At 40.7% G+C, this 13,117-nt stretch overlaps 2 protein-coding genes across 8 annotated transcripts in view; one reads left to right on the plus strand and one right to left on the minus strand.

Annotated features, from left to right (window-relative positions):
* Positions 1-7,010, plus strand: part of Ric1 (RIC1 partner of RAB6A GEF complex) — a 99,331-nt gene extending 92,321 nt beyond the window's left edge. For all 5 annotated transcript variants that reach the window (XM_087563957.1, NM_001427735.2, XM_087563966.1 and 2 more), the window contains 5 exon segments: positions 176-462; positions 1,177-1,368; positions 2,698-2,875; positions 3,020-3,208; positions 4,189-7,010. In XM_087563957.1, the coding sequence (XP_087420083.1) occupies positions 176-462; positions 1,177-1,368; positions 2,698-2,875; positions 3,020-3,208; positions 4,189-4,480 (1,138 nt within the window). In that variant the 3' untranslated portion in view covers positions 4,481-7,010.
* Positions 7,011-10,355: 3,345 nt separating this feature from the next.
* Ermp1 (endoplasmic reticulum metallopeptidase 1) overlaps positions 10,356-13,117 on the minus strand; it is a 37,923-nt gene continuing 35,161 nt past the window's right edge. The window contains 2 exon segments of one of the 3 annotated variants that reach the window (NM_184050.2): positions 10,356-11,362; positions 11,500-13,038. In NM_184050.2, the coding sequence (NP_908939.2) occupies positions 12,874-13,038 (165 nt within the window). In that variant the 3' untranslated portion in view covers positions 10,356-11,362; positions 11,500-12,873. 3 annotated transcript variants of the gene reach the window in all.

The raw sequence follows: 13,117 nt of genomic DNA on the forward strand, positions 1-13,117 counted from the left end.
GATTGTGATAAGGAAAAGCCCTGACGCCTTTTCTTCCGATTCAAACACAATTAGATAACAAATGTCTTGCCTCCTTTTCAGCTTCATCCATGCTGCCTGAAGGTAGAGCTCTCCCTGTGGTCACTTCGCTGAGGTCACTTCACTGCGGTCACTCTCTGGCTTCTTGTTCCTGCAGGTGGAGCAAAGACAGTGACTGTGCAGAGAACATGTACATCGACATGATGCTGTGGCGACACGCTCGGCGTCTCCTAGAAGACGTGCGCCTGAAGGACCTGGGCTGCTTTGCAGCCCAGCTAGGCTTTGAACTCATCAGTTGGCTTTGCAAAGAACGCACTCGAGCCGCCCGTGTGGACAACTTTGTAGTAGCCCTGAAGAGACTGCACAAGGATTTCCTGTGGCCTCTTCCCATTATCCCAGCCTCTTCCATTAGTTCCCCTTTCAAAAATGGGAAATGTCGAGCAGGTAATGTGGACTTCAGACGTTTTTACAAAAATTATTTATTTAGATATTTAGACATGTTATCACTGGTTGACATTCAAGGAACTCTTTTCATTACAAATTTAAGCAGATGAAAACCAACTTTTTGTACATCAGTTAGAGTATCTCCCATTTGGTCAAAGGTATAAATGAAGTAGAGACTATTAAGTCTTTTGGGCCCTAAGTTTACCTTAGAAATCTAATTATTATGAAATTATAGACAGGTTGAGAACTGAGTGTAGAAGCTCCCACATTTCCCTTAGTGGCCAAGAATTTAGAATGAGTTAGTCAGGCGCCTTAAGTAAGCTGCGCTATGACTTACCTGACAGAATTCACCCAGGGTGATAATAATCACTTGACACTTGACACTAAACTCAGGGAAGACAGTCAAACTGAGAAAAAAATTCAGATATTTTAATAAAGATTTCCAGTTGTTTAAACAAAACCTTTTTATTATGGTGTTTGGGAATTTTAGGTCATCTTAAGAGTCAAAGCAAGTCACTCAGATCAAGAGAATAGTGTGGCCTGGTTACAGTAAGAGACTAGGGGAGGCTCTGAGAGTCTCTTCTGGAATTTCACATCCCTAGTTTTGGATAAAAGAAACAGTGTAGAGTGACAGTTGGCTTTGAGCAGATAGTGCTGAGAATAGCAGCAAGAGCACCATGAACCACCTGGTTTACCTCTGGACTTACCCTGCAGTGGGAGAGCAGCTGTTGAAGTCTCAGTCAGCTGACCCTTTTCTTACCCCTGAGATGGATGCCGGCATCTCTACCATCCAACGCAGTCAGAGCTGGCTCAGCAGCATTGGTCCCACCCATCGTGACGCAGACATAGCCTCATCTCCTGGACCACAAATGCAAGATGCTTTCCTCTCACCATTATCTAATAGAGGTATATACCTAGTAAAGGAACAAGTTGTAGCTCTTCTTGACTTTTGTTTTGGGAAATGATTATGTCCCATAGCATTTCTAAGGTACAGCATCACTCTTTCCTCAATAATTAGCCATTAAATATCTGCCTCCATAGGTAAATAAGGACAGATTGGCTTTGACTGGTAAAGCCCAGTCATATTTATTTTATTTATTTTAGATATTTGAAATACAGGTAAACACTAAGTAAATCTTTGCAATCAAGTTTTAAAATGTTTATTTACTATGTCTCTGTGTCTGTGATGTGTGCGGAAGAATACACATGTGAAAGTCAGAGGACAACTTAGTGTGATTAGGGCTCACCTCCCATCTTTTTGTGAGTTTCCAAGATCAAACTGTGGTTGTCTGTCAGGCTTGGCAGCAGCGCCTTTACTCTCTGAGCTGTTTGCTGGCCCTTTGCAATCAATTTTGATAAGGAAATACTATCTTTGAAATCCAGCTAACATTAAAATGTTATAAGGAATTCTAATTTTAGAGTAAGTAGACTTTTGTCATATCTTATTTCTTATCATGTTTCTATCACTAGTTTTTATTTCATTAATAAAGTTTATGAAAGAATTCTATGTTATATATAATACCCTTCATTTTACCTCTTCGCTTTCAAAGCCTGGAATATTTATGTGACCATTTATAAGAACAGTATACTAATTCTGCTGTTATGGTTAAACTACAAATGAAAGAGGTTTTAAAGCCATTTGTGTTGCTCTTGGGCTATAAAACACTAAGTCTCTGACAGTAGTTGGGCTGGATTTGGGGTTAGGGTTGTTACTGTTTTTGTTTTGCTGGAGGATGGGGAGCCAATACTGGGGCTTGAACCCAGGCCTTCCTGAATGCTAAGCAAGCACGCCCTCCATTTCCCAGCCTGCCCTGGAACTTGAGGTCCTCCTGGTCTAGCCACAAGTAGTTGAGACTACAGATTTGCATTACAAGCCCAGATGAATATCTTTCTTCCAGCTTTCTTATTGGCCAGGCCTTTACCTAGTATTGGGCTGTCATTTCATCATCACTGCTGGGTGAAGCTTCTGTCACGTGGAAGGCTCCTAACTGCTGTTACTTTTAATTGTAAAATTAGAATTTTTCCCATTTTAAGGCACATCATTTTTTTAATGGTCTGCTGGCTCTTAAAATCTGTTATTCATGTAATGGATATTTTAGCAGTAGAGTGAATTTTTTACTTTGAAATCTTAAAAAGAAGCTAGTGTCTTAAAAATAATTAATATTTATAATGAAGGGGAAACTGCTTATCTGTGCAATGAGAAGCTTTCTCGTAACTTCTGCACTTCTCCATCAGGGGATGAATGCAGCATTGGCTCAGCTACAGACTTGACTGAAAGCAGCTCCATGGTGGATGGAGACTGGACAATGGTGGACGAAAACTTCTCCACACTCAGCTTGACTCAGTCTGAGCTGGAGCACATCTCCATGGAGTTGGCAAGCAAAGGGCCCCACAAATCTCAAGTTCAGCTGCGGTGAGTGTCCCCGAGTTTGAAAACACAGCCAGAGCAGTAGGTGTCTTTGTGCAGATGGGAAGCGTCCCTCCTGAGTATATGCTGCCCTTTGGCCCATCAGCAGCCGTGGTTCATACAGATCACTGTGTTGCTCTTTATGTCTAGTTATCTGCTGCACATTTTCATGGAGGCAGGATGTCTGGACTGGTGTGTTGTCATCGGCCTGATTCTCAGAGAATCCTCCGTGGTCAGTCAGATTCTTGGGATTGCTCAGTCTTCAGAGATAGATGGAGAGATGTTACAGAACATAAAAGCAGGGCTGCACGCCGTAGACCGATGGGCCTCTACAGACTGGTGAGTGAGTGCTGGCTTCCATAAGCATGGTATCCTTTGGTGAATGACGGCCTTTTCACATCCTAACTATAAGGCATGCTAGCACATCCCTTAAACCCCAGCCCTTGGCAGAAGCAGGCAACAGCAGCTAAGGTCCTCCTGAGCTATCTATGACGCCTTTCCCAAAAAAGCAAAATTCACTCATTTTGGACATTTTTAAATTTGTGGAACTAAAACATGCTTTCATTTTTATGTTTTAAAGTAGTTTTCCTTTAACCAGTCAGTGAATGGGCCCTGGAATAGCTTATAGTGTGGGTTACTTTATAATGTGAGGGCGTAATGCTGGCCTAAGATTTATGCCATGCAAGTGATCATGAGGCTGGGACTTAGGTTGGTAGTTAAGTCTATGTGAACGACAGGTTATGTAGTCTATGTCAATTTCAAGACTCCATGACAATTACTAGCATTTACAAATTAGAAGTAGTGGGTGGGAGTTGAGAGGTCTGTCTTTGTCAGCAGTCATGTATGGATTTAAAGCTCTTTACCTCCCTTAGATCCAGTTTTCTTTAATTGCCAAATGTATTTAAGTGAGATACTTTCCAATGATCCCTTAGGGTATTGCTCCTTGTTTCTTATTGTACAATAATCAAGTTGTGCATGTGGGTACTTTGCATTCGTACTTGTGCACATGTTCAAAAGACCAAAGTCGGCTTCTGGTGCCGTTCCACAGGAGCTGTTCACCTGGTTGTTAAGACAGGGTCTCTCACTGGGACCTGGGGCTCACGGGTTTGGCTAGGCTGACTGCCTGTCCTGCATGCCTCCAGAAATCCTCTCTGTGCCTTGTCAGCACCACACACTGGCTTCTTATGTGGGTCCTAGGGATTGAGCTCAAGGCCACACGCCTGCACAGCAGACCCTTTATTGACTAACAGTATCTCCCGAGCCCCTCTCTCAAGTGTTGAATTACAGCAGATGACAGCTGATTTTTCCCCTTTACTCAGCCCTGGATATAAGCCATTTTTAAACATCATTAAGCCACAACTACAGAAGCTCAGTGAGATAACGGAAGAGTTGGTCCAGCCTGACACCTTCCAGCCAATAACAGTGGGTAAGAGTCCTGAACAGACCAGCCCCCGGGCAGAGGAGAGCAGGGGCTCTTCTAGCCATGGGAGCATCACTCAGAGTGAGACCGGGAGTAACAACAGCATGGTCAGCCGGAAAGAAGAGGACACAACACAAGCAGATGAAGAGGAGCCATTTCAGGATGGGGCTTATGACTGTTCTGTGTCCTGACAACGAGCAGGCAGTATTAGTCACAGCAGCGTGCACCAGAGCACCTTGTGACCTGCTGAGTGACGTAACAGGTAAAAGAGCTTGGGGCGGAACTCTTTCATAAAGTGTTATAATTTAATGAATTCTTCCTCTAAATCTCTTCGACTCCATTTAAAAAAAGAAGTGTGGTATCAAAGCCTCTTTTTAAGCTGCAGTAGAAAGTAATGAGCAGTATATAGATGCACATGCACATATGATATTTGATTTTCTTCACAGTTTGTAGTTGTAGGAATTATTCATAACGGATCGTTAGTGTAGGGATTACTCTGCCCCAAGTGAGCTTATTTTTTCACTCCTATGGCTTATGTACTTTCTGGTTCAGCATGTCTGACTGGTTTGTCCTGTGGGTGGGTTACCTTTCTTTAAATGAGTGCTAAGGCGCTTGCTGCAGCTCGTCAGCTGCCTGAGCAACTGTCTGCTTCCGTGTGGTGTGGAGTCAGCCGGACCCTTACTTGGTCCTTCGAATCCTGCGCTTGTAAGGAAGGCTCAGTGGACAGACACCTTGTGACTTTGGTACGTTGTTCACCAGCAGTCCTGGGTTGATGGAAGCCAGTTACCTGTGACTTAATGTGCCTGTTTTAGCAAGCTTAATTCCTTCTAGATCAGTGTGGGCAGAGGGGGAGGGGTTCTTATCAATTATGCTGACACCACTAAATTTTGTATCAAAGAACTGTATCTTTTTGTGAATATTCATGTAAATATACTCAAAGGCACTGTCCATATTTTTAAGGTGTGTATTATAATCTGTAAGGTTTACGCTGGATTCTGCATGACTATACTCACTCTTGGAATAAAGACAAGACTTTCTTCTTTCCAAAATGAGCAGTCATCATAGAGGAAGACAGGTTTGTTGGCCCAGCTGTAAAGTAGTAGTCATCCCACTGATCATGAGGGGAACAGGTTTTGTGCAAATTAATGGAGTTTCTTATTTATTGCTTTTGTAAATTGAATAAAAATGGGCTTTTATGTAAATAGACTGTGGGATCCTGTATTATCAGCTACTAAAAATTACTTTGTAAATTCTTTATTATAAAGTTTAAAAATATTTTATGTATTTCTAGATGTGACTTAAATTTTAGTTTTCATACATTATGAAAGCAGAACTACATATTCAGTTGCTTCAGACTAAACACATACCTACCACATGTAATTCTAATTATTAATAACAGTATTAATTTAGATAGCTTATTTGTACTGTGCAATTTGAACAAGGAATGCAATGTTATTTTTTATAAAATCTTGTTTATTTTTATAACAACAATGTATTTGAAGTGGACCAAATTCGTACCACCGTGTAAAACAGCCTCTCTTATAATGCAGATGTTGCTTAGAAATGGAATTCAGCCCTCTGTTCCTGCCTTCTAAACTAAAGAGATAGACTGCATCCTCTTAGGCAGTACCTTTAGAGGAAACCTCAGAATTATTTTGAAATTATTTCAAATTTCACCACCTAGTAAAAATTATTGAATTTAGTAATTACTGTTATTTCCTTTCTACATTAGAAGTGCAATAATTTTATATAATAAAATCCCTGAATGGGTGAAATATGTTGCTATTGGTACCTGGTCCTTCTGGTGCTACTTTTATTTAAGTCATTGTATCAAATCACCACCTTGTTCTGAATTTTAAAATAGAGAATAAAGTTTCCTATGTAAGTAGATGCCGTGCAGCAAAAAAAACAAAAACTAAGCTGAAATATCTTCTGTCCCATTCCATTAGGGACAAGAGCCAGCAATTCTTCTGTATCTAGTCAATTTCTAATGTGACTACTCAGTTATTAAAGCAGTGTTACCATCATAAGCAGCAGTGGTGTTTCCAGATGTCTTACATGGGTGCTGCTGAGTTCATCTAACTTTGGTGGTGGGGGCAGTATAAGGACGAGCATACGGCCTCTCATGCTAACCAAGTGTTCCACTACTGAGTTATATCCCACAAGCCCCTGCCTTTTTTTTTTTTTTTTTTTTTTTGAGGCAGAGCCTTGCCCAAGCTGGACACCAATTTGTAACTCTTCCTTAGCTGCCCCCATAACTGGTTTTTACAGCCGTGTGCTGCCATACCCAGTCATAGGACTATCACCTCACAATCTTAAAAGCAGAGTCTGGATTAGCTAATGTGACTCCTGTGGTTTGAGCTGGGAATGACTCAGATAAAATACATAGTGTGTACTGAGTAGAACTAGGAAACACCAAAGCAAGAAATTTGGCAAGCTTAATAAAAATTATTCTTTGGTTGTTGTATACTTTTTAAAAAATTGTGTTTTGCTGCATTGTTTGGTTTAAAACATATCACCTGTAAAGCCATATCTTTAATGAACTTAAATATTCAGCATAACTATTTGAAAGCTAATATATATGGTTAAATTTTTTGCTGATACCAAAACATATCATTTGGAGATACAAACAACTTTTGCTTGTAATTAAAGTTGCTGCTGCTTCTGTAATGTGTATTCCCACCCGTTGGTAAAGGGTAATAAAACTATTACACAAACAAAGTAAACTTTTGTTTACTTATCTCAGGTTGACAGCAAAAAATGGGTATGTATTAAACGCCACAAAATAATTCCTACCTCTTATATTCTCCTCAATGAAATACCTAGAAGTCCAAACAAATTTATTTAAAATATTTAGCTACAGAGTGGGAATATCCAAGTGCCTAATGACAGAATATTGGGACCATTCATCACATAGACGTACATGCTCGAAATATAGTGAAGAAATGATAGAAAATTATGCACAGCATGACACCATGCAAACAGAAGTGTAAAGAAAACTGGGTATCATCTTTAGTAGGTAGAATTAAAAATTATTTGCACAGTTCCCCATGTCCGTTATATGCTTTGTGGATCACCTAGACTATGGATGTTTATTACTTGGCATCATGTTTTGAACATTTTTCATATATTTACTTTAGAATAATGCTGTTTTGTGAGTATGTTTACTGTCCATTTAAAGGTTAGAGTTTGGGATTTTTCCTTAGGGTTGTAACTCTAAACATTCACATAATAATTCTCCCTTACCCCGTCTTGCCTTCTAGGATTTCAGTTACCCAGTCAAATAAGATCCAAAAAGAACCAAATATAAAATGTAAACATTAACAGTTTCTTAGTTTTAAACAGCATTTATTACAGCACACTGTTACACATGTTTCTTACTGTGCTTGATTCCTAACTCTTAGCTCAGGTGTATATATAGGTTAAAAGGTGTATGTACCACACAATCCAAGGAAAACCATGTCCTTGTGGATAAGGGAGGGGATTCAAGGATGAGACTTTTCTGTGTGGATGTTTTCAGTTCTCTCTAGAAGTCCAGTGGCTGGACTATGCCCTGGAGGAACTAACAAGTTCTACATGCTAGAGGGCCTTCATTAAAGTTTCCACTAGCTGTAAATGAAGGCCAGCTTCTGATACCTGCACTTAATGTAGGTGGCTTATGTGTATCTTTTTTTGGTTTTTAGACCAAACTAAAAGATCTTTTTATATTTGGTTGGCCAGTGATTTTATACATTTTTTGGATGCTAAGCTTTACCCAAGTTTATGATTAGCATTATGATTTCCCTTCCACGATACTATCTTTTGGAATTTTGATAGACGGCTTTTCTTTTCTGTTTGTTGTTTGTTGTGTTTTGTTTTTCAAGACAGGGTTTCTCTTCGTAATAACCTGGGTGTCCTGGCACTAGCTCTGTAGACCAGGCTGGCCTCAAACTCACAAAGATCCACCTGCCTCTGCCTCCCGAGTGCTGGGGTTAAAGGCGTGCGTCTGTGCTGGCTGCAGCACTTCTCATGGTGATGGGAGTTCAGTTTATTCTCCTTGTTGCTTGTGCGTTTGTGCCACAGTTAGGAAACAACTATTTAACCCAAGGCTGTAATATTTATGCCTCTGCTTGAGAGTTGTAACTTAAACATTTAGACACATTTTTGAGTTAATTTTTGTATATTTGAAGGACTAACTCTATTACATATGGAATGTTCTGAGTACAATTTATGAAGATTTTTTTTCCCAACTGAACTGTCAAAAACACTACAATGCGTTTTTTGTTTTTAATAGACACACTATAAATGTGAGGTCTCTTTCCTGGGGATTCTTGCTCCCTAGGAAGCTTTGGAGGTACAAGTACTCCCTTTACCCCAAGGCTGCTGTGACTGTTGTAGGACTCCTGTGGCTCCCTGTGGATTTCAGATCAACTTTTCAGTGTGCATACACTCCAGATGGGCTCTGTAGAGATGGTGTGCAATGTGTAAACAAGTCTGTTAGGAGAAGGCAGCCCTTCTTCATATCATGCTTCCCAGACCACAGATGTCTCCTTCATTTTAGCCCTCTGATTCCATTCAGCAATGTCTTGAACTTCCTTGCCTTTACTCTGTCATTCTTCGTGGTATTCTTCTAAGTGGAATGCTTAATTTCATCTTTGCATTCTGTGATTTTCCATGTGGATGATGATGTCATCTGCAACCAGGTAGAATTTTAGCTGCACTTTCAGATCTGGATGTTTTGTCTTTGCATGCCAAGTTGTCCTGGCTGGAGCCACCAGAGTGATATCAAGAGGAGTGGCAGTTGATATTTTGCCTTCCTCCTGTCTGAAGGAAGTCTCTTGTCAGTAAGTATGATGCTCTGGGTTTTCACTGGTGACCCTTCCTGGGTAGAATCGGGCTGGGTTTGACTGATAAAATACATAATGTGTAACTCGTAGAACTAGGAAGCCGCAAAGCAAGAAACTCAGCAAGGTTATGAAATTAGTCTTTGGTTCTTGTATACTTTTTTAAAGTTTTGTTTTGCTGTATTGTTTTGGCTCAGCATAACTACTTGAAAGTCAATATATACAGTTAAATTTCTTGCTGATATCCAAACAGATCATTTGGAGATAAAAACAGCCTCTTTCTCAGAAAAGAGAAAAACAGACCATCCTTCTGAGATGGTCATAAGATTGTTCATTGTTTGGTCCATTTCACTGATCCCATTTGGTCAGGATACTGGATTAAATAAATTCTCAATAAATTTTGCAATCATAATTTTTAAGTTCAATATACTGAGGCATATGTGCATTATGACTTTATTGGCCCTAAAATGAAAAGAACAAAAATTGATGTTTCACCTTGAACTGCTGGGACAGAATCTCCTCAGAAACTAAGCGCTTAGAGAAATGCTGTGGGCTTGGCCCTGGTGTCAGCCTTCCCTGTGACCACAGGCTGCAATGTAGCTTCTTTGCTCGCTCTCATCCCTAGCCAGTTTTTTTTTGTTTGTTTGTTTTGTTTTTTGTTTGTTTGTTTGTTTTGGTTCTTTTTTTCGGAGCTGGGGACCGAACCCAGGGCCTTGCGCTTCCTAGGCAAGCGTTCTACCACTGAGCTAAATCCCCAAGCCCCCCTAGCCACAGTTTTAAAAAGGTTTCCTTTTGTGATTTCCTCTCCCAGTGAAGAAAATTTAAACCTAAATATACTCAGGATTTTTTTTTTCCTTTTCTTTTTTTTCGGAGCTGGGGACTGAACCGAGGGCCTCGTGATTGCTAGGCAAGTGCTCTACCACTGAGCTAAATCCCCAACCCCTCAGGATTTTACCATTTGCTAAACAGGTTCTTTTTATTTCTCTGAAATTCAGGTGTAAAATTTCACTCCAGGTAAAAAGATTCCAAGTGAAGTGAGCATTTCTATCTTGAATTCTTTGCTTCTGCCACTTATTAAAATAGCAGTCATATGAAAGCCATATAGGTCATTTTAAAGAGGATAGATAGATAGATAGATAGATAGATAGATAGATAGATAGATAGAGATCTATATAGACAGACTAGAGATATAAAATAGCCTGGAAATATTAGGATACAATAAAAAGCAGTTGTAAAAGATCCATTTTTTTCCAACCAGTATGTTAAAAAGTTTATTTCAGTAACATTGTAAGGCAACAATTAACCTTCAACAAGTCAATAAAGAAGTGGAAAAGAGATGGACAGACATGTTCTTCCAACAGCTTCCTGAGTCACCTAGGCTGGCTTGTGGTCTAACCTCCTTCACAGCAAGACAGGGTGGGGGATCTTAGACATTTAGTTATAGCTGCTAAACTGGAAATGCTGTATAGAACAGTCTTCCTTAAAAAATTAAGAACTGTAAAGTCAGTTCTTTATGCTTCTTCCTAATGTGCTGCTTGAGTTTATACTCATTGGGGGATGCATTACTTAGACCTGGAACTGTCTTTTGAGAAGAGAACGACACAAGTGGTCAGGTAATCTTCAAAAGGGAAAGGAGCTACTGATAACGACAGTGTGCTTTTTAAAAGCCATGAATACTGTATGTAATTACTTGACCATTTCTGGCCTTAAAGCATGCCCTGAAACTGAACCTTTTGTTAGTGGCTGCATAATAATCTTAAGAGAAAATCAAAATCATTTGCATAGAGAAACAACCCAAAGACAGACAGAAAACCATGATTGATTATACTGAAAAGGCAGTATAAAGGCTCAAAGGACAGAAGTCAGAGGACATCTTGGCTTTTTTGTCCTGCTTCAGCATGACATGTTGCACCCCTCCCCCATAATGTCTAGTAATCAATTTCAGATGAACCCAGGCACAGAACATACGCCTGTCTTTTGAAATTCATTGAGCTATTAGTACTGTTACTTATTTCCCTCAGCTGTGGTTCTTCACAAGCTGGACATAAAGCTGGACCGTCAAGCCTTCAGTACTGCCTGACGGACAAGACTTACACAGCGGGAGCTGGATACTTGAAGCACTGTTGAGATAAGATTTCTGTGAGTCCAGCAAAAAAATGACTTCACTTTACAGTATCACCACACGTGACAGTCAGCACGCTACCATTCAGCTCCAGCTGCAGCCCTACATGTCCATGGGCCCAGGTTTTTTTGTTTTTTTTTTTTTTTTTTTTTTTTTTTTTGGTTCTTTTTTTTCGGAGCTGGGGACCGAACCCAGGGCCTTGAGCTTCCTAGGTAAGCGCTCTACCACTGAGCTAAATCCCCAGCCCCCATGGGCCCAGGTTTTTAAGGCGTTAGAGATTAGGCAGGCAATACAAGGAACATGATTAAGAAACTGACACATACCACACAAGCAATTTTCAGCTCTTCTGCAGTGCACACTTACTATGCTCTTGCTGACAATTCTGAGGGCCACTCTGAGAGATGCCTTCCTGTTCTCACCTGACAAGGATATTGTTTGTTTTGTTTTTGCCTTTCTATGGCCTTTCTTTCAACTATATTTTGGGTCATGCTTGTTGACTAACTCAAATTTTCTTTTTACATTTACTACTGTAAAAGAAATTAGCATAATTTATTGTTTGCCTCATCCTCTGTCACCAATGGAACTAGAAAAGTCACAAGAGCCACTGCCATGACAGACCTGACAAGCTACATCCCTGTTTTCAAAATGAAAAGCACCATGAGGTCTCCTGCTGCCCTTCTGCAGGACCTGGAAATAGCAACTGCAGGTAGAGTTGTCGCACACCTGTACAAGCTACAACCTCAACATCAGGACATCCAGGTCTCACTACAGAGAGCTACAAGGCCGTGATCACCTGCTAGGAAACAGAAAACCCAGTGCAGCAATAAAAGTTTTGTTCTAAAGGATTAACCTTGTATGACAGACTCCCTGTAAAACAAAGAATAAATATTACAAAATGCACAGTCCTCCCAGCGCTCCTCCTCTTCCTCCTCAGCAGCTATGCAGGCAACTCCGTGTGCTGGGAAGAAGTTTAGTTCTGTGCTTGCACAAATGAAACAACCCATGACATGTGAGAAGAGATGTAGCTGAAGAAATGTTCTCTTCCCCAGATAAATGACAGGAACATGTTTGGGAGGAAAACAGACACTGAATGCTACTCAGGAGTCAGGCTTTAGGCTTCAGAGCAGACAAACACTGAACAACACTGAAGAAACAGCGCTCGAGCATCTAAGGTGCCGAAGGCTTCCTTCCACCTCGGCGGCATTTACTTTCCAGTGACTTGCAGTTGTAGTGCAGAGAGAGGCACTACTCCAGTGAATGGCATCTTACCCACGATCCACTGTCAGGTGGACTTGCCTACTTCATTAACAGTGGTCTCAGAGCCTACATCTTTCTTCATCCTCACAGGAAAGCTACTCAAGTGGTATGCTGCTTACATCATACAAATTACATGATTGGCAGTATCCACATGTGCTTAAGTGTCAGAAAACAGGAATTTTCAACTGACATAATGGCCAGGCATCACTGTTCCTAAGTTTAACCCATACAGTACTTGGCCCTGAAGAGTGTTATCCCAAAAGCTCTTTGAACATATGCTCAGTAAAATTCATTGACATGTATTACAACATCTATGTATCGTGCGAGAGGAACTACCCCATGGAATGTCCAGGGGGCATGTACTCAACGCCCATTCACACGATTAAAACACAAAGAGACTATAGGTGGAAACCCACGCCGAGGGAAATGACCAATCTGGGAACTTCTCCTTCAGAGCATCCAGCTGAGATGATCTCTTGTTTTCCCCTGATAGATAGTGGGCAGCAATGGCCACAGTGACCATTCCTTCTGGCTGTTCCTCTGAGACCTGCTGGAGAAAAGTCAATTAGTTCTCTGAAGTCAGAACACCGAAGCCAAGGTTGTTACATACTGTCTGGGAGCCTGGG

Source organism: Rattus norvegicus, chromosome 1 (assembly GCF_021556685.1).
Source record: "Rattus norvegicus strain SHRSP/BbbUtx chromosome 1, alternate assembly SHRSP_T2T, whole genome shotgun sequence".
In the NCBI taxonomy this organism is placed as follows: Eukaryota; Metazoa; Chordata; class Mammalia; order Rodentia; family Muridae; genus Rattus; species Rattus norvegicus.